General features: G+C 37.8%; 1 protein-coding gene across 2 annotated transcripts in view; it reads right to left on the bottom strand.

Moving 5' to 3' along the window:
- Positions 1–137: 137 nt before the first annotated feature.
- Positions 138–27489, bottom strand: part of fam171a1 (family with sequence similarity 171 member A1) — a 39551-nt gene continuing 12199 nt past the window's right edge. Inside the window, exons 2-9 of one of the 2 annotated variants that reach the window (XR_013196920.1) lie at positions 19087–19314; positions 17149–17241; positions 13500–13658; positions 11818–11994; positions 5921–6037; positions 5426–5540; positions 3177–5196; positions 138–2550 (exon numbers count right to left, since the gene is read on the bottom strand). Coding sequence is in view for 1 of the 2 variants with exons in the window: in XM_077213888.1 (XP_077070003.1) it covers positions 3519–5196; positions 5426–5540; positions 5921–6037; positions 11818–11994; positions 13500–13658; positions 17149–17241; positions 19087–19314 (2567 nt within the window). In the remaining variant the exon portion in view is untranslated. Of the gene's footprint in view, positions 5197–5425; positions 5541–5920; positions 6038–11817; positions 11995–13499; positions 13659–17148; positions 17242–19086; positions 19315–27489 lie in introns of both variants that reach the window. The other variant, XM_077213888.1, reaches the window with a different exon arrangement.

Genomic DNA, 27489 nt, shown 5'->3' with positions numbered 1-27489 from the left:
AGTGTAGTCAGTCTGGGATCTGCCACAGGTGTTGTTGGGCCACTTGATTCATCATAACGTGACCTAAATGGTTCTAGCGTTTTGTTGTATTCCATCAGAATTAGATATGTTGAAAAATAATGTTCAATTAGTGTGTATTTGTTTTTTTGGCTTTATTGGGATAATAGGCCTGAATTATAATACAAGCAACCAGTCCAGACATTCAAAGAAGATTGCTGAAGAGCCAAGTGACACAAGGGTTCTTACCAAGTGGTTACCTTGGCAACATATCAGACCTTCAACAGCTTTCAAATAATGATACATTGCTTTCAGTCCTATCAGTACATACACACACCGCATAGTATGTCTACAACACACAGAAATAGAGCAACACACTCATATGAGCATAATCAACTGGGTGAATGAATATGTACATACATACATGGCAAGAAAAAAAGGAGAGAGCAGATTCATAAAATGCACTGAACACAGTGTGATCCAACAGTTCAAGACTACTAGTGAAAATGATTAAACAATTTTAATTAAAAATAATAATAATTAAAAAAATTGGTATTGCAATAATGTATAGTATTTTTTTCATGACAAATACTGTCAGTATAACAAGGTGAGTAAAGTTGTATTGAATTTTTTTTTTGGAGTCTCCACTTTTTGCTTCAATGACAGCAGCATTCGAGTTGCAAAAATGCATTTGCATATTTGATTAGCAACATATTAAATTTTAAATACAAAATCTTCAGTTTGGTTTCAGACTTTTGGACCCCACTGTACATCCAGATACAACATTAAAACACTTTAATGTTACACGCATACAATGAGAAAGGACGGTCAATATATTGTGAAAAACATCAAATTATATATATGACAAACTGATAATGGTTGAGAGGAAAAGGAAACTCAATGATGGATATAGATGAAAACTAAAAAGGCACTTAGAGAAAACAGACAGTTTAGGAAAGAAAAGCTGGTGGCTGTTTATGTGAGTGAGTGTGTTTGAATCCAGCCCTCGTCTGAATGTGCCATCCACTTCACTCACACAATAAGGCAAGTCAAAACCAAAATAATTATAACAAAACAACATACATTGGAATTAAAACAGTGGTTAAAATAAAAAAAAGAGGAATCTAAAGCTACACGATCCTTCAGTTTAAAGCAATGCATAGTGTTTCTTTTTCTTTTACAGGTGGGTCTGCTTCTCTGAAGTCAACTAGCAATGTTGGCAAAAGTTCTACTGTAATCCTAAAATCGAAAGAAACACACATTTGAAAATCTGTGCTCAACACCGAAGCCAAAATGACTGATTAACAGGAACAAATGGTGCATTATGTAAACTTATTTGGTTTCGCAAATCTTCAGCTGTATTCTACTCATGAATGCATGATACCAATAAAAATAAAAGCGGGTGAGATTTAGATTGTAGATCCCATTATAGTGGTTTTATGTGTTAACCCATTAAAATGTGGTAGACATTCCACCGGTCATCCCATAAAATGTTCAAAAATAAGTGCTGGGAAACACTTAGTGGTATAGTTGCAGTGTACATATGTTGCCACTAGATGTCATATTGCTCAAAAACAGCAGCATCTCATAAAGCTTAAACAACATTTAACCCATCAATACAATGGCTTGAAATATTTTTTGCTGAACGCGTATGTCTGGGAAGCCATTGCATTTCTGCATTAGATTAGTGATATTTAATGGTGTTTTTGCTTGGGAACTTCAGTTTGTTCTTCCTCATTCAGTCATGAGGCAGAGCAGCTCCAATAATTATTTGTGCTATGGCTTTTTGGCTTTCATTGCCACAGGCAAATAGCCACACACAGACCTGCACTCATAAGGCAACTCCAACTTCATTGCCACAGGCAAATAGCCACACACAGACCTGCACTCATAAGGCAACTCCATTCAACAGTCCAGCAAAGGACCACAGGGGAAGCACTTTAAGGGACAGTTCACGAAAAAAAGAAGAAAAAAAAGAAACTTCTGTCATTTACTCACCCTCATCATTTTGAACCTATTTAACTTTTTATATTCCGCAGGAGAAAATACACTATTTTGAATAATGTTTCAACTGTTTTCACTGACTTTCACTCTGCGGACAAACAGACTTTAAGTTTGTGAAGAAAGAAAGTCATACGGGTTTGGAACAACCTGAGTAAATGATGATTCTTTTCTTTTTTGGGTGAACTATCCCTTTAAAGGAACACGCCGACTTTTTGGGACTTTAGCTTATTCACCGTATCCCCCAGAGTTAGATAAGTCCATACATACCTTTTTCATCTTCGTGCATGCTGTAACTCTGTTTGACGCACCCACCGCTAACCTAGTTTAGCACAAAGACTGGATGTAAATGGCTACAGCTAGCATACTAATCCCAATAAGTGACAAAATAACAAACATTTTCCTATTTACATGTTGTGATTTGTATAGTCACAGATTGTACAAATAACAAGGTGATATGAGACACAGACATCTTTTAACCGTATAAATATTGGGAACTATATTCTCAGAAGGCGAAGCACTGCTACTTGGGCGGAGTGATAACCGCAGCACCTGAGACGCATCGTGGTGAGGAGCCGAGAGTTCGCTCAGAGTTGGAGTAATAGAGTCAGCAATTACTAGATAGTAAAAACATAGTTTACAATCATGGGTGTTCACTGTATTGTAAAGAGCTGCGACAATTAACAAGGGAGACCAGGTAATACCATGATGTTTCATAGAATTCCAATCAAAAACGCTGGCTAACTACTTGCTCTGGATATCGATCCAAACACACCTAAAGAGATCATCAAGGACCATCGTGTTTGCTCAGTACATTTCACTGAGGATGACTATTTTGAGAAAATGGAATTTGCCACACGGACCATGAAACGTGTGCTAAAGGATACAGCCATCCCATCGATAGCACAGATGGGACAAAGTGAATCACCTGTGGCTTCGGTAAGTGTACCGTTTTGTTTTTGGATGACTAGCCTACTGTAACAGTGCCATTAGCTAGAGCTAATATAACATTAGTCCGGGCTCCATGTATCCCCTCTAATGGTAGTATTGTGTTGTCACGAACGCTCTCTATCGACCCAGTAATAAATGAGCGGAGCTAGAGGTAAACTTAGTCACGTTGGTTTTGTTGACGGAAGAAACAATGGTGCGTCTCAGGTGCTGCGGTTATCACTCCGCACAAGTAGCAGTGCTTCGCCTTCTGAGAATATAGTTCCCAGTTATACGGTTAAAAGATTTCTGTGTCTCATATGACCTTGTTATTTGTACACTCTGTGACTATACATATCACAACATGTAAATAGGAAAATGTTTGCGTTATTTTGTCACTTATTGGGATTATTATGCTAGTTGTAGCCATTTACATCTAGTCTTTGTGCTAAGCTAGGCTAGCGGTGGGTACGTCAATCAGAGTTACAGCACGCACGGAGATGAAAAAGGTATGTATGGACTTATCTAACTCTGGGGGATACGGTGAATAAGCTAAAGTCCCAAAAAGTCGGCGTGTTCCTTTAAAAGACGTGTCATTTTAGGTTTAAGGCCAGTAGTGGTCGCTCCTCTCTTTTTTGCCACGGACTTTTCTTGTTCTCGTCTTCACCGCCTTCGTCGGGTACCATCAGGTTGTCTGGGCGGCTGCTGCTCATGTGCATTTGAGTCTCCTCAGTCCTAAAAACCTCGCTATCTGTACCCGTCTCCTCTGCGGTCTCAACCACAGGATCAGGGAAAGGAGGTGGTGAAGGAAGCTCAGGTGGAGGCGTGGGGGGTGACAAAGTCCCTTTGTCTTCCTCCACCCTCTCTTTTTCCTGCAATAAACCCCCTAGAGAGTGTTCTTCTGGGCTGCAGACTGGTGTGGGGCTTCCGCTGCTCTCTGCATTAACATTTGAATCCTCTACAAATACAAGTGGCGTATATTCAACAGGCACCGTGGGCTGAGGCGCAGCTTTAGTTTTAACCCTGACTTTATCACGAACACGCCGCCCCGGTGTGACATCGCTCATATCAACCCCAGAGTCCAGACTGGCATCATTGCTTCCGACACAACTGCTGTTGCATCCTGCCCTCTGCAAGTCGATGTAGGAATGGCGGATGTGCGCGTTGGAGCGGCCGTCCAGTGACACGAACCAAGCTCTGGGGTGTGGGAGTGGCTTTCCTCCCCTGAGCGCCATTAAAGTCTTTTCAGCCAGAAGCTGATCTTCTCCATTCATCTGCACTACATCCAGGCCCGCTTGACTGAGAGAGTTGGGGATGGAGAGATCACCGGGAACAGCAGCCGTCTGCAGTGTCCACTCCTCCGGTCCTCCGCCAAGGTTGTCCCCCTTCTTTTGTGGCCCTCCTTCTTGCTCTCCTTTAACCCATGTGTGCGGGACTTGGCCCTGGGGCTGATGACTCGCACTGAGCTCCGCCTGAATGCTTTCCAATTCACTCTGTTCGTCCGACTGCAAAAGCAGCGCCTGGCCCGACAGAGGGTGTATCCCAGGAAGTCGCATGTAGTGGGCGGGAATAACGAGAGTGGGGCGAGCCTTGCGATACATCTCTTCCCCTTGGTTGACTTGCAATTCGGAGGTGCAGCAGAGCAGGGCTCCATGTCGGGGAAGCGGGGTGGGACGCTCCAGGTGGTCTACAGACCGGGACAGCATGTAGTCTGCAGCCCGCCGCTCGATTCCTTGTTCCCGCTCTGGGGATCCGGCGGGACTTGTGGATGTGGCTGAAACAGGAGAGAGACGAGGATCTCGCAGGCTTGATTTACTCTCCGAAGAGAGACGTCCCGCAGAGGTGGTGTGATGCAACGGATGGGGGGATGAAGACGAGACGGACATGTGGAGGGGATGGACAGATGAAGTCGTGATGGATGTATAGCTTCGCCGATACTCCCCGCGTCCCGCTGAGGAATCGTAACCCTCGGAGGGATTGTTTGAACAAGCTGATTTGAGGGGAAATATCTCCACTGAGTGTTTGTAGTGGTTGGATCCCCGGCTACGGAGCTCGCCTTGCGAAGCTACAAGCTCATTGGTGGAGGAGTCATAGGGGGTGGGTTTAAGCATAGGCGTGTGCATGTCCGGCTCTGCCCCACTTTGGTCTAGGTGAGTCTCACTGATGAGGTTCAGGTGGGACATGGAAGTAGCCTGGTCTCGTTTAGAGCCATCCAAAGCTGAGGACAGAGTAAACTTCCTGTGGACTGGCCGTAAGCGCGCACACTTCCTCCTGAAAGTACAGAAACTTGTTGAACAATCATAAATACGAAAACTTAGGATCTTAATTTTCCTCTTGACTACTGAGGTCACTAAACATCAACACACTTATTAAACAAATCACACTCATTGTACACTCATACATTGTAAACAATCTTGACTTTTCATCTATACATCAACTTTTTGAGATTTGTTCTATCTGATAAGTTTCTAATTTTTTACTCAGTCAAAAGAAGACACACCTGCAATAGTAGAGGAGCAGGCATAGCAGGAAGAGCAGTATAAGGGCCATGCCTCCTAATATGGCCAGCAGGAAGACTGTGTGATAAGTACTAATGTCCTTTGCCACCACTGGACCTACAACAGAACATACATGGTGTTCAGCATAGAGGAATCCATCCATCCTACTCACATTTTCACTGTTGTCCACTTTACTGTTTACTATCCATCAACAACACTTTTCAACAGTAGAGATTTCCTATAACCATTATTTTCATGCTGAATGTTCAATAAACTGACCACCCAACGTAATGACATGATTCTCTCAGCTGGTGGATATGAATAGCACAGTGAATGCGCAAACAACTACAGAAGTCAATAACTCTGTCTGCCACAAAGCACTTGTACGTCTGCCCGTTAGGCTGCTCTCTGCATTAATGGCCATTCAAAAGGATCAAAGAATGCAGAGTCAACTGAACAAAGATGAGAAATCTGGAAAAATGTCCAGGAATTGATACCTGTGTTTATAGGAGACATGGCTGCGACCCAATAGCCAAGCTGAGGGGCAATATATGTGAGAGTTAACTGTTTCCCCTCTCTCTGGATATATCCCAGACTGCTCTTCAACCAGGCCCCTAACACAGACACACAAAACACACATATATAAAAAAATAAATATATGTAATGTGATTCAAATATTTTTTTTTTGATTACCGTATATAAAAAAATAAAACATTTTAAAAAAATACAATAAAAATAAAATGTAATGAAATTATATAATATTTACATTATATTTTGTTACTTAACCTGTAAATGTAGAGTGTGGCTTTTTAAGTTTACATTTTGGCTGTTATCACAACTAAAATACAATCATTTAATCAATCACAAAGAAAATATAACGCTCCATCTTGAGGAAGTCTGCGGTTAGCGAGTGATTTGAGCTGAGTGTTGAGACCAGGCAGTGCAGATAACACTCAAAACACTCACATTGTTCTGTCATCCTATCAGGTTTCGCTACTGATCACATACAGTGGATTCATTATACTTTCTACAGCATTATTCTGTCTGGATACTTTGCCAACGGTTTACGGGGTCAGACGGGGATTAAAGCCATGCCAAAGCACAACCACACAAACCACAGTAAGTGCCTCTATTAGGATCTGAATCTGGGTTGTCATGCATTCCCAATGAAGGTGAACATTTCGAACAGGATTCATAATTCAAATTCAAGTATTTCCATTAAGAGTATAAACTAAATTTACACTCTGAAATAAATGTGCGTGTTGAACTTATCAAGTTGAAATATAAAAGGGTACACATTCGAGCATGTGTCAAACTCCACTCCTGGAGGGCCACTGTCCTGCAGAGCTTAGCTCCAAAACACCTGCCTGGAAGTTTCGATTTATCAGAGTTTGATGGCCCTGAATCAGAGGATGGGGTGATTTGTTTAATGGCCACTTGGCGGCAGTGTTTGTTGATGGAATGATTATGGAAGACCGAATAACGAAGAAGGGAAGAGTGGGTAAAAAAAAAAACCCCCACTAATTTAGGTAAAGAGGAACAACATTATGTTTGTCTGGTGTAGACAACCGTAATGAGAGGGGATACATATTTTGTGGTTGTAAGGTTATAAGAAGTGTCATTGTTTTTTCTCCATGAGCACCATATTGAATTGATCTGTGCTATATAAGCTATCACACACACCGAACTGGTGACTATACAGGCCACATAAACACAGTGTATGGAGTGAAATGCTGATGTGCACACAGAGAAGAGGGAGGCTGGAGAATGATTCAGCATTGTTTACACAATTACCTTCATCCACACGTGACTTTTTGTGGACAGGAATATCGCTGAACATCTTCCCACACTCTCACAAAACAGTCACATGCAGAACTCTGCAATATATCAATCTGCCAAGCAAAGAAAGCTTTGTTTGAACTGCCTTGTGCTAGGCATTAGGTATGGTGTCTTTGCCATTTTACAATGCATTTACACTAATGCATCGGCTTTGATCCAGTTGAGTTAACCGCAAAAAAAGTAACAGATCATGAAGATCAATATAGTGTTTATTATTCAAAAGTTTGGGGTCAGTTTTTTAATGTCTTATGCTCACCAAGGTTAAAACACAGTAATATTGTGAATTATTACTTTTACAATTTAAAATGAACTGTTTTTTATTTTAATATATTTTAAAATGTAATTAATTCCAGTGATGACCCTAAACTTAACCTAATTCTAACCATAAACACCCTTTAAAAGGGTGTCAAAAAGTGAGGACCGCGATTATAATTTGTACACATACCCACACACATGCATTCAACACACAAATATGAAACCATGTGACTTTGTTTACTATGCTGCAGGGACCATTTTTCATTGCAGTGCTCCTATTAGAAAACACTGGGAGGAATAGTGTCATTTATATGCCGTGTGATGCCAGGGGCTTTTCAGTCTAGTCTTTATCCCCGTCTCCCAGTGCACTTCAGACAACAAAGTAGCTTACATCTCTGCCCTAAGAAAGGAAATCAAGTTAGCGGCAGCTGCAGTTTTCCACCTTGTTCTCTGCTCTGTTTATGAGCAGCTGCTAGGAGACACCAGTGATAACAGAGCAGCCCAGAGACGGGGCCTGAACTTATGAATTCGGAAAGGATTCTCCCTCAATACTTACCACAATGTCCTTCTTTCTGTGTTTCTTATGTTCTTCTGCATGATCTGATTTAGTTTCAGACATATATTCCCTTACTCCATGCTCATTACCCCTATTTTTACATTTAGAAATCCTTTGCTGTCATTTAATGCTAGCTTAAAGTTAATCTTTAAGAACAATAATCATTTAATACACCGTCAAATGTTATCTTTAGAAAATCTCAAAATCAATATTAGGATTTTTCTTTTCATTTACAAAGAAGTACCGCTACTCAGATCGAAATTTACAACTATTCCAAAAAAAGTATTGTCCAGACCTCCTTGTCATAACGTGTCCCGTAGAGATCAAGGGGAGTTGGTAGATAGGCTCAGGACTCAGATATCATCCCAAAGAGGATTTATTAAAGGCCAGTGGAGTAGTAGGGGTATACAAACTCTCAGTGAAGTGTCACGGAAACAATTCCAAAATTAAACCAAAAAAAAAATATTTACAAAAATAAACATACACTGGACTCAGTGCAAACTTTGATATGACAATAACCAAAGAAAAACAAATTGCTACGGGCAGCAAACATCTTCATGATACATTCAGCAATATAACCCCCTCCTTTCCTCCCAAGGTTCAGTTTAGACTGTCTTATATAGCCCAGAACAGGCTCATTACACTCAAGACCATACCAACTACCGGGGTATCAATACAAAACCTTTGTAGCTTAAATATATGACCATTATCCAATTAACTTTCAAAAATCTAAAATAAATAAAATAAACTCATTCAGCAACTTAAACTAAATGCAAACACCATAAGACATTTCTCCATGCCTACATTACCAATGGTTAAGTTCCTTATTAGTAGAAATGGTTTAACCCGACCCAAGAAAAAGGAAAGCTGTGGACCCGCCCCCTCCTTTGAGGAGTCACAGGAACAGGAAATGGTGAGTAGACAGCATGTGGGGTAACTGTTTACAATGTGGGAATAAATACAAATTTGAAATAATAAATAACAAAAATGCATAACTAAAAACTTGTCTGTGTGGTTAATGAGAAAATCAAAAAGAAACTATAGTATACATAACATGTTGTGAAGACCACTGATATGTGCACCTATCTGCAATCAACTCCAACAGCATATCTTAAACTTATTATAAATGAGTATTATAAAATAATGAAGCTAAGGGACTGCACCATAGTCAACAGAAACACAAAACCCTAAATAACAAATGTAAAGAAACATAAGCCCACAAACAATTTGCAATGACTACGGCAGTGATGACAACAGCTTAGCTCCCGTCATCACACTCCTCTTACAGTGTTTATTATAACTGGCTGCCACAATCAATTCCAAGCACCTTGAGTCCCCCTCTAGTCAATAATTATGAATGAAAATATTTTTTTCATGCCTTAAAGCAAGGGTGTAGTTACATTCAAGCTATTTTATTTTAGTATATACGGATTCAAGAAAATGCAAATGAGCCCCGCCTCCACTCACTCACACAGGTTCGTCTTCAAGTCGGTGTATCAGATTGGTAATGCGTTTTATGTATTGCTCTTTACAATGTTGGACACATAACAGTAATTAATATGATTAGCCTTTGGCGTGACTACATTATCAAACAGCTAATAATGTGTTGCTAACGTTACACAAACCATGTTCCCGTTCTTCATCTCTGAGTCAGACAGCTGCCTTCTAAAAATCAACATCCTTAAAAACGCTACGAACAACTTTGGACGTCAGTGGAGAAAGGCATATAGTTCATCATAGCACCATAATATACATCATATATACAATTCACCCGCTATATAGCTAAATGTATACCCGATTTTTCATATCAGCAGAAAAAATATACAGAGATAACCTGGCTTCTCTTGAGACGATATGCTAAAGTGTGACCGCACGTTGACGTGATTGGTTACAAGGGTAACCAATGTCAGAAACACCAGTGATTTCAAAGCGCGATTTTGACAGTCTTTTTTTCACTGCAGTTTTAAGGATAAAATACTATATGTATATAAATAGCAATGGGGTTAACTTATGCATTTGCACATGGTTAGTCTTAAAGCATATTAAAACAGAGTCATCCTCAATCACCCCATCAAGGTCGGTCAGAAATCTTGAAGTAATATTTGATGACCAGCTGACCTTCACAGACCACATGACAAAGACAGCTCGATCATGCAGGTTTGTAATGTATAACATCAGGAAGATCAGGCCTTTCCTAATTGAGCATGCAACACAACTTCTTGTCCAGGCCCTGGTTATTTCTAGGCTTGATTACTGCAATGCTCTTCTAGCTGGACTTCCATCATGTGTTACTACCTCTACAAATGATCCAGAATGCTGCAGCCCGCCTTGTCTTCAACGAGCCCAAAAGGGCTCACATCACTCCTCTGTTCATCTCACTGCATTGGCTACCACTCACTGCTCGCATCAAATTCAAAGCTTTGATGCTTGCTTACAGATCTACCACAGACTCAGCTCCGTCCTACTTTCACTCCCTACTAAAGTCTACGTCCCTACCAGAAACTTACGATCGGCCAAGGAGCGACGGCTCGTAGTGCCATCACAGCGAGGCACTAAATCACTCTCCAGAACATTCTCATTCACGGTTCCATGCTGGTGGAATGATCTCCCCACCCTCGTCCGTAATGCTGAATCCCTGACAGCATTCAAAAGACAACTGAAAACTCATCTCTTCCGTGAGTACTTGACATAAAAATAATAATTCTTCTCTTTTAAATATTTCCTTCCCTTTTAAATCTTCCCCTGTCTGGCTTTTGCTACTCTGAGCAATGCCTGAACTTTGTATTTGGAGCACTTCTTGCGTCGTTCTTCCCTCTTCACGATGACTCGCTTGCTTTAATCCTCAGATGTAAGTCGCTTTGGATAAAAGCGTCTGCTAAATGACTAAATGTAAAACATATAAACAACAACATTAAAAACTTGATTTTCACCACAGGGGAACTCCATAGATGTTATTTATTGTACATTTTAAAGCAATACATTTATGATACATTACAATACATACAAATTTCAAAGCATGTTGGCACAAGATCCTGTGAATTACACCTCAGTCTGGGGTAAGAAATAAAAGCCACAGAGTGAAAACCCTTGTGACTTGGATTTGATTTGGAACAGAATTATTCTGTCTGTGTATTATTTGATTATGAGATTTGCCTACTGAAATCTGTATAATCTCACAAAAATCACAGCAAAAAACAGCAACTTTAACAGGCTATTGGGAAGTCTTTTCACTTATATTTAAATTATAAATATTTTCATAGTGACCCTACTGTAAATGTGAAGAAAAAAAATGTTTCAGCGATTTCCTTGTCATGTTCTCCCTACTCTCATTTACAATACTAATTGTGCTTATTTTTGTTTTAAAAATCTGGTCATGAAAAAAAGATGTGTGCAAGAGTTGGAAATGTGAAACTAGGAAATGGGTCCATTCAGCTCTTGACCCGAGGAACACCTCTCCATCAAAATTCCTTAAAGGTTCAAAAACAGTCCGACCCAGCTCAGGTTTTAACACTTCCCTTGGACTTACTCGCCTCAGAAACCAGGAAAACAGGAAATCTGGAGGCTTTGAAGAGATCACAACCTCACATACAAACATAAAGTAAACCCGCCTCAGGCAGGAAACACCTTCAGCACCTTTGGTGTAAAAAATGATTGCATAACCCTTTAGTTGTGATATGTTAGTAACAGTTCATGTGATTTACAGAGATATTATCTACTCTGAAATGAATGTGTGTATAAACTCACCCAGTTTAGGGTCAAACCTCCAGGCGGGGATGTGATCATTCTCTTTCAATCCAGTGTTTGCAGGAAGAGGAATGCTTACACTGATTGGCTCACTGACGTGAAGCTCTGCCCCATCGCTGCCCAAAAGATGGACACTGATAGCAGCTATAGGAGTCAACTCTAACTTTAGATCACTGCCTGTCAGAGAAAGAAAAGTACACTGAGCATGAACAAAAGGTGATAAAAAAAAGATGTGAAAAAAGAGAGATCAAAGAATAAATTATAGACACTATTGTTCAAAGATTTGGGGTCAGTAAGATTTTTTTATTGAGTCTCTTATGCTCACCAAGACTGCAGTTATTCGATTAAGATTACAGTATAAAACAGTGATATTATGAAATATTACAATTTAAAATTATCTTCTTTTTAAATACATTTTAAAATGTAATTTATTCCTGTGATGCAAAGCTGTATTTTTAGCTGCCACTAGTTCAGTCTTCAGTGTTACAGGATCTTTCAGAAATCGTTCTAATATGCAAATTTTCTGCAAAAGAAACATTTCCTATTATTATCAGATTTGAATAGAAATCAAATTAATAGAAAGTTTAAAAGAACAGAGATTATTTAAAATAGAATTACTTTGTAACAATATAAATGTCTTTACTGTCTCTTGAGCAATTTAGTGCATCCTTATTGAAAGTATTAATTTGGCTTATGTATTTCATGGTAATGTTAAGACATTTCAGTGTTTGATTTTAAGGACTTCTGTATGAGTAACCATTTTGATACTTAGTTGCAACCACACTTAATGTTTCTTGATGACCTATATTATATATTAATAATGAGAGTCATCTAAAACGGTATCAGACAGACATAAGCCATCCATTATTATTACACCCACAGCAAAAATGAAGTTTCATTAAGCATATATCATCATGGATGGTGAAACTTGTTCTGTAATGGCTTAACAATTAATTATTCAGTGTTGGAGAGCGGTTATTCTGAAACAGTACTGATCAATTCAGAGTTCAAATAACTTTTCAAGATTACAATACAAACTGAAGCAATTTTTCTCTTGACAACACTTTCTAATGCAAATTAAATATTGGCCTCAAACTCACAATCACTTAATAAACATCTGATTTGTGTCAAAATACAGGATCTGTGCATTTGGCTTTGCATTGTATATGCATATCTGATATCTCAAATGATGAGTTTGTGTAAGAAAAATTGTAATATTTAAAACTTTATAAAGTAAAATAATTAGCTTCTGGCCAAACAAACATATGGGATTCCACTTAAGGCTGAAGTGCAACTTATGCGAGTAATGCAACGCACTGCTGATATTTACGCTACGCCATTACACACTACGCTACTTCCGACGTCATAAGTTGAACTTTAGGCATAAGTAAACGGCGTATGGCCGTTTTGCCGGAAGCTAGAATTTTACTTTGTAAATTGTTAAACCATAAAGTCATATACACTTAGGATGGCTTGAGGGTGAGTAAATCATGGGCTAATTTTCATTTTAAAGTGAACTTATCTTTTAATAAAGCTGCCACTGTCTATTTATGTTGTTAGTATGAAAATCTTTTTTTTTACTGACATTTACCAATATTTCAATCAATAGCATGTCATGACATTTTTAACTGTTGAAATCTGGTGTCATGTCAACCGTAGTCCTCCGCTCTCTCATGTGTTACCTGTATAGTTGGGATGAAGCCCCTGTAGGTAGGGGAAGTACTGCGTGTTTTGTGTTGAACTGCTCACAGTGAGGAAGGCGGTTAGGTTGGTGTAGGTTGCATTAGGAGGAAGACTCAATGCTCTTCTCTGGAACTGCACTGAAGGCTGCAGCTTTGAACCTACAGATGCAAACACACACACACCAAAATAAGATGGCAGAAATGAGCATACATTAGGTTAATGATCGAACACCCCTGCCATTATCTAAATTAAGTGGATCAGTAGCTGATGGAGCGCTGGTACTGCGACGCATGTCTCTTGAGAGTGATGTCATTGTGTTTCCATTTTGGCAAATCTTACATACCATAGACATGAGACTAAGCTATAGCCCAAATGGACCATAGTACCCAACTACAAAAACAGAACTCCCAAATGACTAGGGGTGTGCAATTCATACCGTTCAAAAGTTTAGGGTGTCAAGATGTTTGTAAAAGTCGTCTCTCATACACACTAAGTCTGCATTTACTTGATTAAAGGTAGAGTAAAAAATATATATTTTGAAATAAGACTGCAATTTAAGGTAACTTCTATTCTATTCTATTTTAATATATTTTAACATTTCATTTATGGAAAAGTTGAATTTTCAGCAGGCATTAGTCCAGTCTTCAGCATCACATGATCCTTCAGAAATCATTCTAATATGATAATTTGGGTCTCAGGATACATTTCTTATTATTCTTGTTACACTTATTGAAAACAGTTGTGCTGCTTATATTGTGAAAACCACGATAATTAAAAAAAAAATCTTTAATTGATAGAAAGTTATAGAAAGAACAGCATTTATTTGAAATAGAAATATTTTGTTATAATATAATTGCCTTTACTGTCATTATTAATTAATTTAATGAATCCTTCCTGAATAAAAGTAGCAATTTCTTTAAAAGAAACAAAAAAATAGTTCAATTATCAATCAATATTTATAAACAATTCAATAATGCTGTTAATTGTAATCTTTAGCCATTCGAATATCCATTTGTCATACTGTACATTATAATGTTGTGATGACTGAATGAACTTGTAGCCTTTACATATGATTTTAGTTTTAATTTATTTTGCAAAACACTATATAGGTTTTATGTGAGCTATTTATCGATTGTTGGACAGAAAAATAATTATTCCGTTCTTTTTTAAGTCAAGTGCTTGGCTCTCAATTAGGCCTTTTCATTATTTCTTTGCTACACGTCAGAAGAGCTGATTTCATGCACATCACACACACACACACGCACGTAGTGAAATACGAACGGTGTTTTGTCTGAAAACGTTGCAGAGTTTGAGCGATAGGTGAGAGTGTGTGATAATAGTCTCCAAGTAGAGGATTATAATAGCAGATCTGTGGAGCGAGTGTGGGAGAAAAGCCTTTGTTTGAGCAGTGAGTCTGAGGCTTTGTATGTCTGTCAGTGTCCTCTGCTTTTGTTATGAGCGTGTGGTGATTGAGTGTTTTAAGGGGACTGGATTGGGGCGATGCTCTGAATGAGAGTGCAGCGTTAGTACTCCCCTGAGACCAATAAACATGTCTCTCTCCCAAAAAATCACACACCGAGGGACAGGTTACCAAAAGAAAAGAGGTTGCTAGGGGGAAGAGTAAAGGAAAACAGTGTAAGATAGAGGGGAAACAGGGACATGTGGATAACAGGGAGACAAAAAAAGGAGGATAGTGAAAGATTGGTTTAAAAAGTGAATTCCTCTCATTCTTGCGTGTGTGTGTATACAGCCTCTCATTTAAATGTGGCTTCACACTCACTCAGAGAGCTTCAATTAGCATGAAGCCCTATGAGCCACGTGGACAACAGTACAGAATGATTCTCAATATACTTGCCACATGACACAATTACCAAGACAATTCAATGTTAAAATTTATTTTTAAAGTATTTTGTCTTGTGTTCTAGAAAACAAAGTCTAAATATCCTTAAAGGGGTCATATAATGCCATTTTTGTACAAGTTAATATGAATCTTTAGGGTCTAAATGAAAACTTTGTAATATACTTTTATTAAAAATTCTTATTAGTATTTTAGAAAACACTAATTTTACATGGTCAAAAACAGCTCTGTTTTCAACACGCCGTTTCAGTGTATATGCCTTTAAATGATAATGAGCTTGCTGACTCCGCCCCTCTGTTCTTTGGGGCGTCTTTGACACAAGGCAGGTGGAGTGTTGCCTTGACAACAGTTGATGGTATATTTTGGCGAAAGAATTGCAGCGGGAGTCTCTGAGAACACATCTGTAGTGTTGCCATAACAATTTGAAACTGAGTCGGACCCGGAACAAGATGACGGCCCCGAAGAAGTTCGACCATTAAAGGAGTAGTTCACTTTTTAAAAAACTTTTGTTGATAATTTACTCACCCCCAAGTCATCCAAGATGTCCATGTCTTTCTTTCTTCAGTCGAAAAGAAATTAAGGTTTTTGATGAAAACATTCTAGGATTTTTCTCCATATAATGGACTTCATTGGGTACCAAACGGTCCAAGGTCCAAATGACAGTTTCAGTGCAGCTTCAAATGGCTTTAAACGACACCAGACGATGCATAAGGGTCTTATTTTGCGAAACGATCGGTCATTTAAAAAAAAAAAAAAAAAGTTTAAGTTTTATAAGCACAAATGCTTGCCTTGCTCTGTTCTGTGATGCACGTTCATGACTCTCCTGTTCGAATTCGTTTATCAAAATGAACAAATCTTTTTTCGAGTCATTTCGTTCATTCAATGAAAGAAATGACCACTTAATATTATGGTGGAAAGTCTGGAAACCATGATACATTTTTTTTGAGGAGAAAGTTTAAAAGAACAGCATTTTTTAACAATGTAAATGGCTTTACCATCACATTTGATTAATTTATAAAAATAAAAAAAACTGACCCCCAAATTTTTAATAGTAATGCATCTTAAATGTTTTTTTTAAAACCCATTCACAATATTTTGTCTGGTTTTAAATATAAACTCCACAAAGTTTAGGTACAACTTTTTTTCTTTAATCTGGAAAAGATAACCAAATACTAAAAATGTAAATGTTTATGTAGCGTTTACATAGCACAATAAAGTGATAATATATGAACATAATGATAAATGAAATGTCTAAAATGTTATGATTACAAACATGCTGATCTGTATACACACACACACACACACACACACACACACACACACACACACACACACACACACACACACACAAACACACACACACACACGACACTAGGGATCTGTCGGCCCATTTTAATGACGGACTCCAAATACACTCACTCTCTCCTTCACATTAGAGACAGTTCATTAGCACACCGTTTTCAATCCCTAGTGAATCAGTGTGTGCATGCGTGTTGTCATGTGTGAACAACAAAAGTACATCACCATTAAAGGTTAAAATCTTTGTCCTTGCTGGGCTAATTTATCTGATATCTTCGCACTGTTCTAGTTTAAAAACAGTCACTGCTGCATTTTTACACACACACGATTTCTCACAGCATCTGTTCTATACCGTAAATAAATGGACATTTGGCACTAAAGGAGCAAGATGAGAATTGCACAACTTGTAACAATTAACAAAAACCATAACTGAGTTAGGTTTAAAATGTCTTACTGATGTAGCTACGTCATTAAACACAAGTGACAGTTACCTTGATATCCAGAGACAATCTGCACCACGTCATCATACACCATCAGAGTAGCAGCTCTCTCAGGAAGCAGGTCCAGACTAAGAGATGAGAAGACTTGAAAACAAAAAAAGTCATAATTAGGAAGATGATCCCAATTAGGCCTGCAAGCTCAGAATCATGTCCACAACATCTAAACATCTCTCTTCCGAAGGTCTTTCACTTGTTATTATTGATCTGCACAGGGAGAAAGAGTATTACCTCCTGCTCCACAAAATGTTGCTAAACAAACTTAGCACCCTGAAACATCGGCACGATTGAGCTGTGCTTAGGCATGAAGGCGTATTTTCTTTTGTCTGCTGCTAGTTAGTAGGTTAATCTCATTAGCTGTAATATAACATTCTATTTATTTCTTACAGCTTTCTGCATTCCTGCTCCACTCTAGTTTTCATTTCCTGTTCAAAGACTCTTTATAGGGTGACCCACAGGATGTGTCAGTCACCAAGAGTTACAATAGGGGAGAGCCGGGACGATTGAAACGCGGGGCGGATGAAACATTGAGATTTCCTTTTACAAAAGATAAAAGAAAAGATAACAAAAGATACGTCAAATTTCGTCAGCACGTACAACACGCAATGCCGAACAGAACCGCGAAAACATTTCTTCTTTACGTAATGCTGTTTTAAAGTTAGAGCCGGAAAACTGTTTTTGAGTGCAGTTAGTGAATTCTTTCGTGCGGTACTTTTTTTTGACTGACAAGTTGTATTCATGTTTTCATGTGCCATTGTAATGATAATACGGAAGGTGTATTAGTACTAAAACACACAAGGTGTATTAGTACTAAAACACACACTTAAGTGTGTAATATCAGAGTTTTTTAGTTTAAGAGCAAAACAGGTATAACTGGCAGAAGGCGCTGTCGGGACGGTTGAAACACCGGCAACCCTCCTGCCAGGTAAATTGGTCAGCGATGGTGCAGAGCATTATATCTGTGACCATTGTGACATGTATTAAACCTGTTATTTATATACTTGTTTATATTATATATACCTATATATAATATATATGATAACAAATATATAAACAATATATAGCATATATATATATATAATATATATATATAGTTTATATATTATATTATATATTTGTTATTTAGCCTATAGGCTACTGTTCATAAATGTTTATTTAGCCTATACTTTTCATAGATTCATATAGGCCTACTGTTCCATGTTATCTCTTTAATAATCATCAATTGTTCAATCTTCAATAAATTTCATTTTATCGTCCGGTTGACCTAATTTTCTTTATAATAACAGGCTATTCAACTAGCAAACACTCAATATGACTCAAAGAAGAAATGTAAGAAAATTAATTCTCAAAATAGCCTATTAGAAAGATTACACAAAATGCGCATAGGCCGATCGCCTATTGTTTATTGGGCAACAGAACATAAATGTTAATATGAACCGTTAAATAAAAAATAAAATATGTTTTTAACAATATGTACATAAGTTACTTGTCAGGTATTGTTCATAAAAACAAGCATTAGATCAATAAGTTACTGTTTAAACTGTTATGTTTCATCCGTCCCACCCCTGTGTTTCAATCGTCCTGCTCATGCGGGACGATTACAACAAAGCACTGCACAACTACCGTTCAAAGTAAATTTTTACTTAAATCACTCTATATTTGTACCGAATAACACATGATACTAAGAGAACACATATGTGAGTTGTTGATCACAAAACAAAACTTATCTGTAACCTTATCTTAGAAGTGAAAAGTGTTTCAACTGTCCCGGCTCTAACCTAGAGTTAATCCATCCCATTAACACAATCTTCAAAGAAAAGAAATATGGCTTTGTTCAAATGGATGTTAGATGATGCAAAGTGTCTTCTAAATGTAAAAACAGTTTAAATGAGCAAACAAATATGGGCTAATTATCCAATATGAGGTCATTACCAGGTAGCCTGCTTGGTCGCCATGGAATGGAGTTGGGTACGTAGCCACGCTTATTTGCAGTGACTACAAGAAGGTCGCCAAGGCGATAAGTGAACCTGATGAAGGCGTTGCCATCGGCACCAGAGATATCCGAGGCAACAGGGGTGTGGTTCGTGAAGATCTCCACAGTGACACCAGAGAGAGGCTGGTGAGTGCTAGCGTCACTCAGATGAACCTTCAGCGCCACTTCTGAAAAAAAAAAAAAAAATTGTCAGCATTACTGGGTCACATTAGTTGTGTCCCAAATGACATACTCTACACTGTGCACTTAACCATCTAATCTCAAACATCCCACCTCTCGCTGGAAGGTCTGGGAGTCTCCTGCATATTGATAGCAGCTCCCTGGCGTCTCAAAATTATATACAATATCTCGGAAATCAAGCAAGCGGGAGAGAAAGCCTTTTTCCTTTCCAACGTGAACCGATCACAAGTGTCCAGCCAAGACGCATTACCGTTACATTATTGGTATAATCACACGTTTCAAATACATCTTTTGTGACCACTTGAATGAACAAACCAGTGTTCAACTTACACGAATGAATATAATGGTATCATATATATTTTTTAATATATTATGGTGGTGGCTACGCAAGGAAAACTGCAACCACTGAGTTTATGAAGTATCCAACATTCCACACTTTGTTTTTTCGGTTAATTAAGTGCAGCATATGGGTATTTGAAGTGCACTTTCTCTTTTTGAATTTTTTTCAATGTGAACACACTACTTGCACTAAAAAAATAATAGCATAAAATAGTGTATAAGTAGTATGAAAATAATATATCTTGAGATATGCCCTAAATAATAAATGGTTTGTGTTACCATGATTTAAAAAATATATACGCGTGTCCCAGCAGCTTATATTTGAAATTGGTATGGAAAAACCATTTAATTTCTGTAGTTTATCCATTCTGTACTGCTCTTTTTAGATTAGTAATTGACATTTTTCATAGATTTCTTTATAACTCAATTAAAACACTTTCTGCAAACACACAAAATCAATGGTAACATTTTACAATAAGGTTTAATTAGTTACCATTAGTTAACTACTTTAGTTAACATGAACTAACAATGAACAATACTTTTAAAGCATTTATTAATCTTAGTTAAATGTTAATTTCAGCATTTGCTAATACAGTATCAAAATCAAAGTTGTATTTGTTAGCATTAGTTAATGCACTATGAACTAACATGCTCAAACAATGAACAGCTGGATTTTTATTAAACATTTACAAATACTGTAACATGTATTGCTCATTGTTGGTATATGTTTGTTAATACATTAACTAATGTTAACGAATGAGACCTTCTTGTAAATTTTTACTAACTCAATCATAAGAGTTGAGCACCAAACATAAATAAAGGATCATGACTTACCACTCTAAGGAGAGAAGCAATTGCGAAGCATCAAATTATTAACCTTTATGCTTACAATTTATTGAGGTTACGTTTTATGCAAGACAATAAGAAATTAGAGCACAGAATTATAGGCAGAATTGACCACAAGCAACAGCCAATAAAAATGAGTAATTGTATTACGTGTGACCCGCTTTAATTACATAAAGTGCACCCTAATGTTGACGTTGAGAAATGTTCTTCTTTAGGTTTCCTTGTTCGTTTTCATAGAAATCCTCAAAGGGCACTTAAGGAAAAGAACCAATCATTACACAGAGAATACCCCCCTCCACATCCTTTACATCGACCAATGGAAACAACTGTGCCCAAACAATGGGCTGCTTTTCCTTCCTCTAAAATCCTTTGGCTTCTTTTAAGGAAGCCACTGCAAAAACACACTTCTTTTTTATAGTGATACATTCCACTGACCTGATCCACATGAACAAATCAAAGAGAGGAAAATGTTCTTGGGCAGAGACAGACAAATTTAAGTAAATACTGCTATAGTGGAAAACAAAAAAATGGGGAAAAGTTTCTGTGCTCCTAATTAACATGTTTGTTTTGCAAGTCTGATATTTATTTCTATTTTTCAGTTGGATTTCGTTTGGATTCAAACAAAGAAGTTGGTTTGCTTTGACTTTGTAAGAGACATGCAAAGGCTAACCATTATAAAGGGAAGACAACAAAAGGAAAACTTAAAAAACGAATTTATTCAATGTTACTTTCCTGCAGTAATCACTTATCTACCAAGGCACAGAAACAATGAGGAAAAATGTAATGTATAAGAAAAACGAACACCACACACACAAGCCTAACAAATCCCTACTTCTGAACTGTCAAGAGCACCTAGACATTTAAATAAAAAAAACTATTTTGTGTCAGAATGACTTATAATGAACTTTAAGAGTCCTTAATTAATGTGTATTTAATACAATCAACACAGATTATAGCCTGCTTTAGTTTAGTTTAAGGATTAAGAGTAAAAACAACCTACCTATTATTTCCTACACAGCTTGAACGTTTGAAATCCAGCATAAAGTCAAAAGGAAAACAGACCAAAACACTGACGCACAATGCACACACAAGTTAAAATGCTGTTAGTCACGTCACATCACTTCCCTCCCCAGTGATTTATCAGTGAAAGGCTGACAGCTGCGTGTACAGTCACTTACCCCACCTCAAGAGCACATACTGTATGCAAACCCTGAGAACCTACAGAGCTCAGATGAATACACGCTAAACAAAGGATCATGTAGAGTCACCTGACAAGGCGATCAGGCCTTAAATCATCCTGAAGGAATTTATTTTGTGATAATGATAGGCTGATTGCATGTTATCCTGCTTATCACACAGCTGCTTTCCAAACAATTAAACAAACAAATGTGAAATACTGATTTGAGACAAGTGTCTTACGTGAGATGGAAAAGAGCATGGACATTAAACTAGCAGTGTCAGGAACAACAGTCAAATAGCGGTCATTAACAAATATTTGAGGTAAAATGTTTGATTAAAACAGGGAAACATATATGGACTGGGGGAGGGATGTATTGATTTCACAGAGAGAGGGGTGAGGAGGTTACAGTATAATCCAGGCAGCAATGAGCGATTTGGAAGGTCACACAACCATGGACCAATCAGGACGTCAGTCATAAAGAACACTTTACATAATTGATGCAATAATACAAACACATTGGGTGAGTCAAACAGTGACCACAGACTGCTTTATTTGCATTTAACTCTCATCCACATTAGTGGAAATAATAAAAAATTCTCTGAAAAGCAGCTGGAAGGAGTAAATGTATTCTCAAAATGTTCTTTGTTTTCATTTTTTCAACCTATGAATCAATTTCTACGAAGAAATAAGCAGAATAGAGACCAAATATTTGCTTGGCTATCTCTATAGCCATGACGTTAAAGTGCCTTGTAAGCCTTTCTGAAACTAGTTTCTTCAGGGCGAGCCACTGCATGTTTATTTATTTACTGATGTAACAGATTTCACAAACAGGTACTTAAATGTGTATTTTTCATTATGCTTTACAAATATTTTCACATGGTCACTACTTAATTTATCCTGCAAACAAAAGGGACCAATGCTTAACACGATAAATGTGCAGTATTCAGCTGGTCATGTGATATCAATATGGCGGCAGAGTTTCCATTTTGATGCGAGTTTACCATGTATGTGAAAAGTACTTTAGGCATATGGGGGAAAATACAGAAATTATTTAATTAAATATTATAACACAAAAAAATCACGTACAATAAGCAGCCACCTGTGGTCTTTTTTCAAAGCACAGGTGCAGTCAGTGTCAACGCAGAACTCTTTGCTGTGTGTACTGTAAGCAGCTTTTGAAATGTTACCCGGCACTCTGAAGGGAACGCAGTCATCCAACACTAGGTAAATATTTGACTTGAAAAATAGCACTGTGATGAATAGTAAGAACTTTCATTTGCCCTCAAGCTCTACTGGGAATTGCTGAAATACACAGAGACAATTAAAGGGTTAGTTCACCCAAAAATGAAAATTCTGTTAGTATTTACTCACCCTCATGTTGTTCCAACACCATAAGACCTTCGTTCATCTTCGGAACACGAATTAAGATATTTTTGATGAAATCTGAGAGCTGGATCAGTCCTCCATACTAGTCCACAGGCTTCTTCAGGGATTGAACTTGCCGGCCTCGAAAAGTTATTAAAGACATCATTAAAATAGTCCAAGTGACTACAGTGGCCCAATCCTAAGTTTATCAAACGACGAGAATACTTTGTGCGCAAAAAAAACAAAAATAACGACTTTATTTCAACTATTCATTTCCTTATCTCTGGGCCTCGACACACATGACCAGCGTCGGCCAATAGTGAGCCCACGTGTGATGTAGCTCTACGCAATTACACTAGTTTAACTGACTAGAGGCCAACAGAGAAGGAAATGAATAGTTGAAATAAAGTCGTTATTTTTGTTTGTTTTTGCGCACAAAAAGTATTCTCGTCGCTTGATAAACTTAAGATTGAGCCACTGTAGTCACTTGGACTATTTTAACGATGTCTTTAATAACTTTTCGAGGCCGGCAAGTTTCAATCCCTCAAGAAGCCTATGGACTAGTATGGAGGAGTGATCCAGCGCTCATATTTCATCAAAAATATCTTAATTCGTGTTCCGAAGATGAACGAAGGTCTTACGGGGTTGGAACAACATGAGGGTGAGTAAAAACTGACAGAATTTTCATTTTTGGGTGAACTAACCCTTTAAAGCTGTCCAACGTCTTCAGTTATCCTGCATGCTTTATTTTCTCTCCATCTCTTCAAACACCGTAAGCTCTAGCGCTGCACGATATTGAAGAAAAGTGCGATATGCGATAACCCATTAAATAATGCGATATTCAATATGCGATACGATAATGCTTAAAGTGTGTAAAATAAACTTAAAATTATCTTTAAAATATAGTTAAATTATATAACTTTCACATTCTTTTTTTGACAAGAAAACATCCCTGCAACTTCTGAAAGTGAAAATCAGTATTTTACAGTAGCATAAGAAGTATTATTTTAACATCAGTGTAAATCACGGGGTTTAGGGTTTCAGGTTATCGTACATTAGGTTTATTTAACAACAGAAACTGAATAAATCAAATGTAAAAATAAAGTACTGCTTAGTTTTCACTGTATGAATGAATTATATACTGATTCCCATCAAAGCTACAAAAGTTATTCAGCCAAGAGCAGTGAGTGATTTTCTTTTCGTCTTTTATTCATGACCCCAGTTATTGCAAGCTATGGCGATATGCATACCGCGATATATACATTTGCGATATTTCGATAATTTCGATATATTGTGCAGTGCAGCCCTAGTAAGCTCCACAACACACTCTAATGTCCATATCTTCTCCAAGCCTTTCACCTCGCATGCTCCTATTGCAATGCCCTTTCCTCAAACAAGCACACACACGCATCTTTTTTCTCACACGCATCTCTAGTCTTTTTTTTTTTACTACAACTACAGAATCAGTTTAGCCTTTGCATTAAATATATTTTCTCAAATATGGATAGCTTCAGATATTATATTATTAGATAATACAGTATATTATTATTACTACATTATATACTATTATATAATTTACTGAATTGACCAAATATAATAAAATATAATATAAAAATAATAAACTAACTAAAATATAACATTTACTTTGTTTTAAATTACAATTAACATTTTAATTAGTTAAAATCTGAAGAAGTTCAGGAGTTAATAGATTTTGGGGGGGGGGGGTTGACGACGACTTGAACCAAATCGAGTCCAGCTGTTTTAACTTAAACAAGCAAACCAAAGCATAATTGCATGAATAAATGGCACACTGTAAGAAGGCCTCATCATCATGAAGCTTGATTCAAAGAGCGTGATTAAGACGCCACGTGAGAATTCTCTGCATAAGATAATTACAGCAAAAAAAAAAAAAAGACCCTTTTGGTCTCAGGAAACCTCTATTTAACTTTTGACCTAACAGGATCAATCTTATTTGTGAGTTTTTTTCAAAGGGTTATCCACTGTTTGATTGCAGGACTCTCTGTAGCTCAGCTCCTTTCTTTCCGCTCTCTCTGGGAATTCCCCTCTCCCTCCTCCACTCAGAATGATACACACATGCTGTGAACTGCTGACTCCCTCTCTGAATCTATGACATCACCGCCTCTCTACGACATCACCGCTTCTCTACAAGGCAGGTCACGCGCAGTCAGCTCTTTGGTACAGTTCACACTGACAGCGGCTGGTTGGCAGGTTACAATCGGATCATAAATGAGATCTATTTCGAAGGGTGTGTGCGCATAGAAACCTTTAAGGATGCTGCATTGCAGTGGAGGATAGAAAGAGGCAAACGGAAAGAGAGGGAATGCAGACATATAACATTTACTCGTATATTCTAAGGAAGTTTAGGTTTTATATTTTATTCCATTTCTAAATGCATGTCTGTGTATGTATTTTGTTTTCAGACTTTCATGTTACAGTTTAAAAAACAAATTAGCCAGGGCTCTAATTTACTCAACAAACAAAAATGTCAGAACCATGAAACATGACATCACAAAGACATGTGTGCAGTAATGAATAGGGTGTGGAAATTGCAGTAACTTGCAAGAGACAACAGGTCATCAAACTAGACGCGGGACAGGCGGAAGTACCGCTGAAAGCGGCCATCATCCAGCTTCAAACTTTTGCTCTGGACGTGCGAATGGATTCAAAAATGCTCAAGCTAGGGATGCTCCGATCAGGATTTTTGCAGCCGATACCGATAGCCGATTTCTTGTCATGGTGATCGGCCGATACCGATCCCAATGCTTAATATACTTAATATAAGACAAAGATAAATAAAAACAAAATGGAGCAGTCTGATGCAGCCCACAAGGTTAGGGATGCTCCGATTGATCGGACGCCGATCATGATCGGCCGATATTGGCTAAAAATAGATTGATCGGCGAACCCCAAAAGCGCCGATCAAAAAAGCCGATCACGTGACGTAAATTACTCGCGCGACTTTTTCCCACCTGCATGCGTGGCGCACGGGCACACAACAGCAGAGTGGAGCTTGGCAGTGGCAACATGAGTTCTCCTTCACCAGAACGAATAGGGAGTCTTCCCAACAGATTGAAGCGCGCGTCCGAGTGAAGACCGTGCACCGCGCGAGCCACAACAGAACGCGGTATCTGCGCCACTGATCGCTGCGGCAACGAGCACTTTGATCACTTAATAAAAAAAAAAACATTTCAGCGCTAGATCGCCTCTTATTTAACAAATGAACAAAATGAATGCTCTGAGTTAACTGGAGATGTTTTTATTAATTTGTATTGGTACATTCGTGCCGCGAGATTTTTCAAAAGTGGTGATGGTATTTTTTTTTTTTTGATCTGACGTAGTTGGTTCCTCAACTACATCAGATTCAGATTATTTTATTTAATGCCATGTCAGCATTCAAAGCTATTTTCATGGCAAAAATTCAATTATAAAAATACAAATATCATATAAATACAATAAAAAAAACAAATATAAACAAGAATTCATTTTATACAATGTATATTTTTAAATGAACATATTTAATGAGATTATGCCTGAAAAGGTTTTGGATTTTTTAATCATATGTCCTTTAATGAAGTAACTTCATAAAAGAGCATTCTGCTCAACTACATCAGACGTTCATAATAATAACAGAAAAAAACTTGCCATAGTTTTGTCCTTTTATCAGTAGCCAGTTTTGGTGTAACAAGTTGTTCATTTTGTTGCCAATTAGTAAATGTAGTCGGTGTATTAAGAGGCTACAATTTCCAAATATGCCTAAGTGTAACTTGATCCCCTCCCATTAGGCTGATCTGATGTGTGTTGGTCTGCCTGACCCCTCTTTGTTTGGAATAATTTAATGTTACTCTTATTTGGGAAAGCTGGCCTACAGTAGCCTTAACACATCTCATTTTCTAAATACAATTAAATAAACACATTTCTACAAATGGTGCAAACTCTGCTAGATTATAGATAAAAGATTCCCATTCCCCTGCCATTCTGTGATCGGCAGTGATCGGCAGATCATGATTTTGGTGATTGGTAATCGGTGATCGGCCCCAAAAATGCTGATCGGAGCATCTCTACACAAGGTTAAATTAAACATTGTCCAATAGTAAACTTTGGAAGACAACATAAACATGTAATCACCTAAAATAGAGAAGTCTGATGTAACTTAAACCTTGTCCAATACAAGTCTGAGCAGGACAAAAATTAAATAAATAAATGATTTAAACTCCTAAAAGAACAAATTGGAGTAGTTTGATGCTACTCATTAGAAGGGATGGGCATTTCAAACAAAAATAATATTCGAAGATGGCTGGGTATTATTCGAAAATCGCACCCCTCCCCGTTATGTACGCACACATGCATGTAGGCCACACACGAGAAAAGCGGAGTGGTCTGACGTTTAAATATAACTTAAAAAACGTAAATA

Source organism: Siphateles boraxobius, unplaced genomic scaffold, assembly GCF_051911475.1.
Source record: "Siphateles boraxobius isolate OS27281-9 unplaced genomic scaffold, OSU_SipBor_1 12, whole genome shotgun sequence".
Lineage (NCBI taxonomy): Eukaryota > Metazoa > Chordata > Actinopteri > Cypriniformes > Leuciscidae > Siphateles > Siphateles boraxobius.
This window is presented reverse-complemented; position numbering and strand designations above follow the sequence as displayed.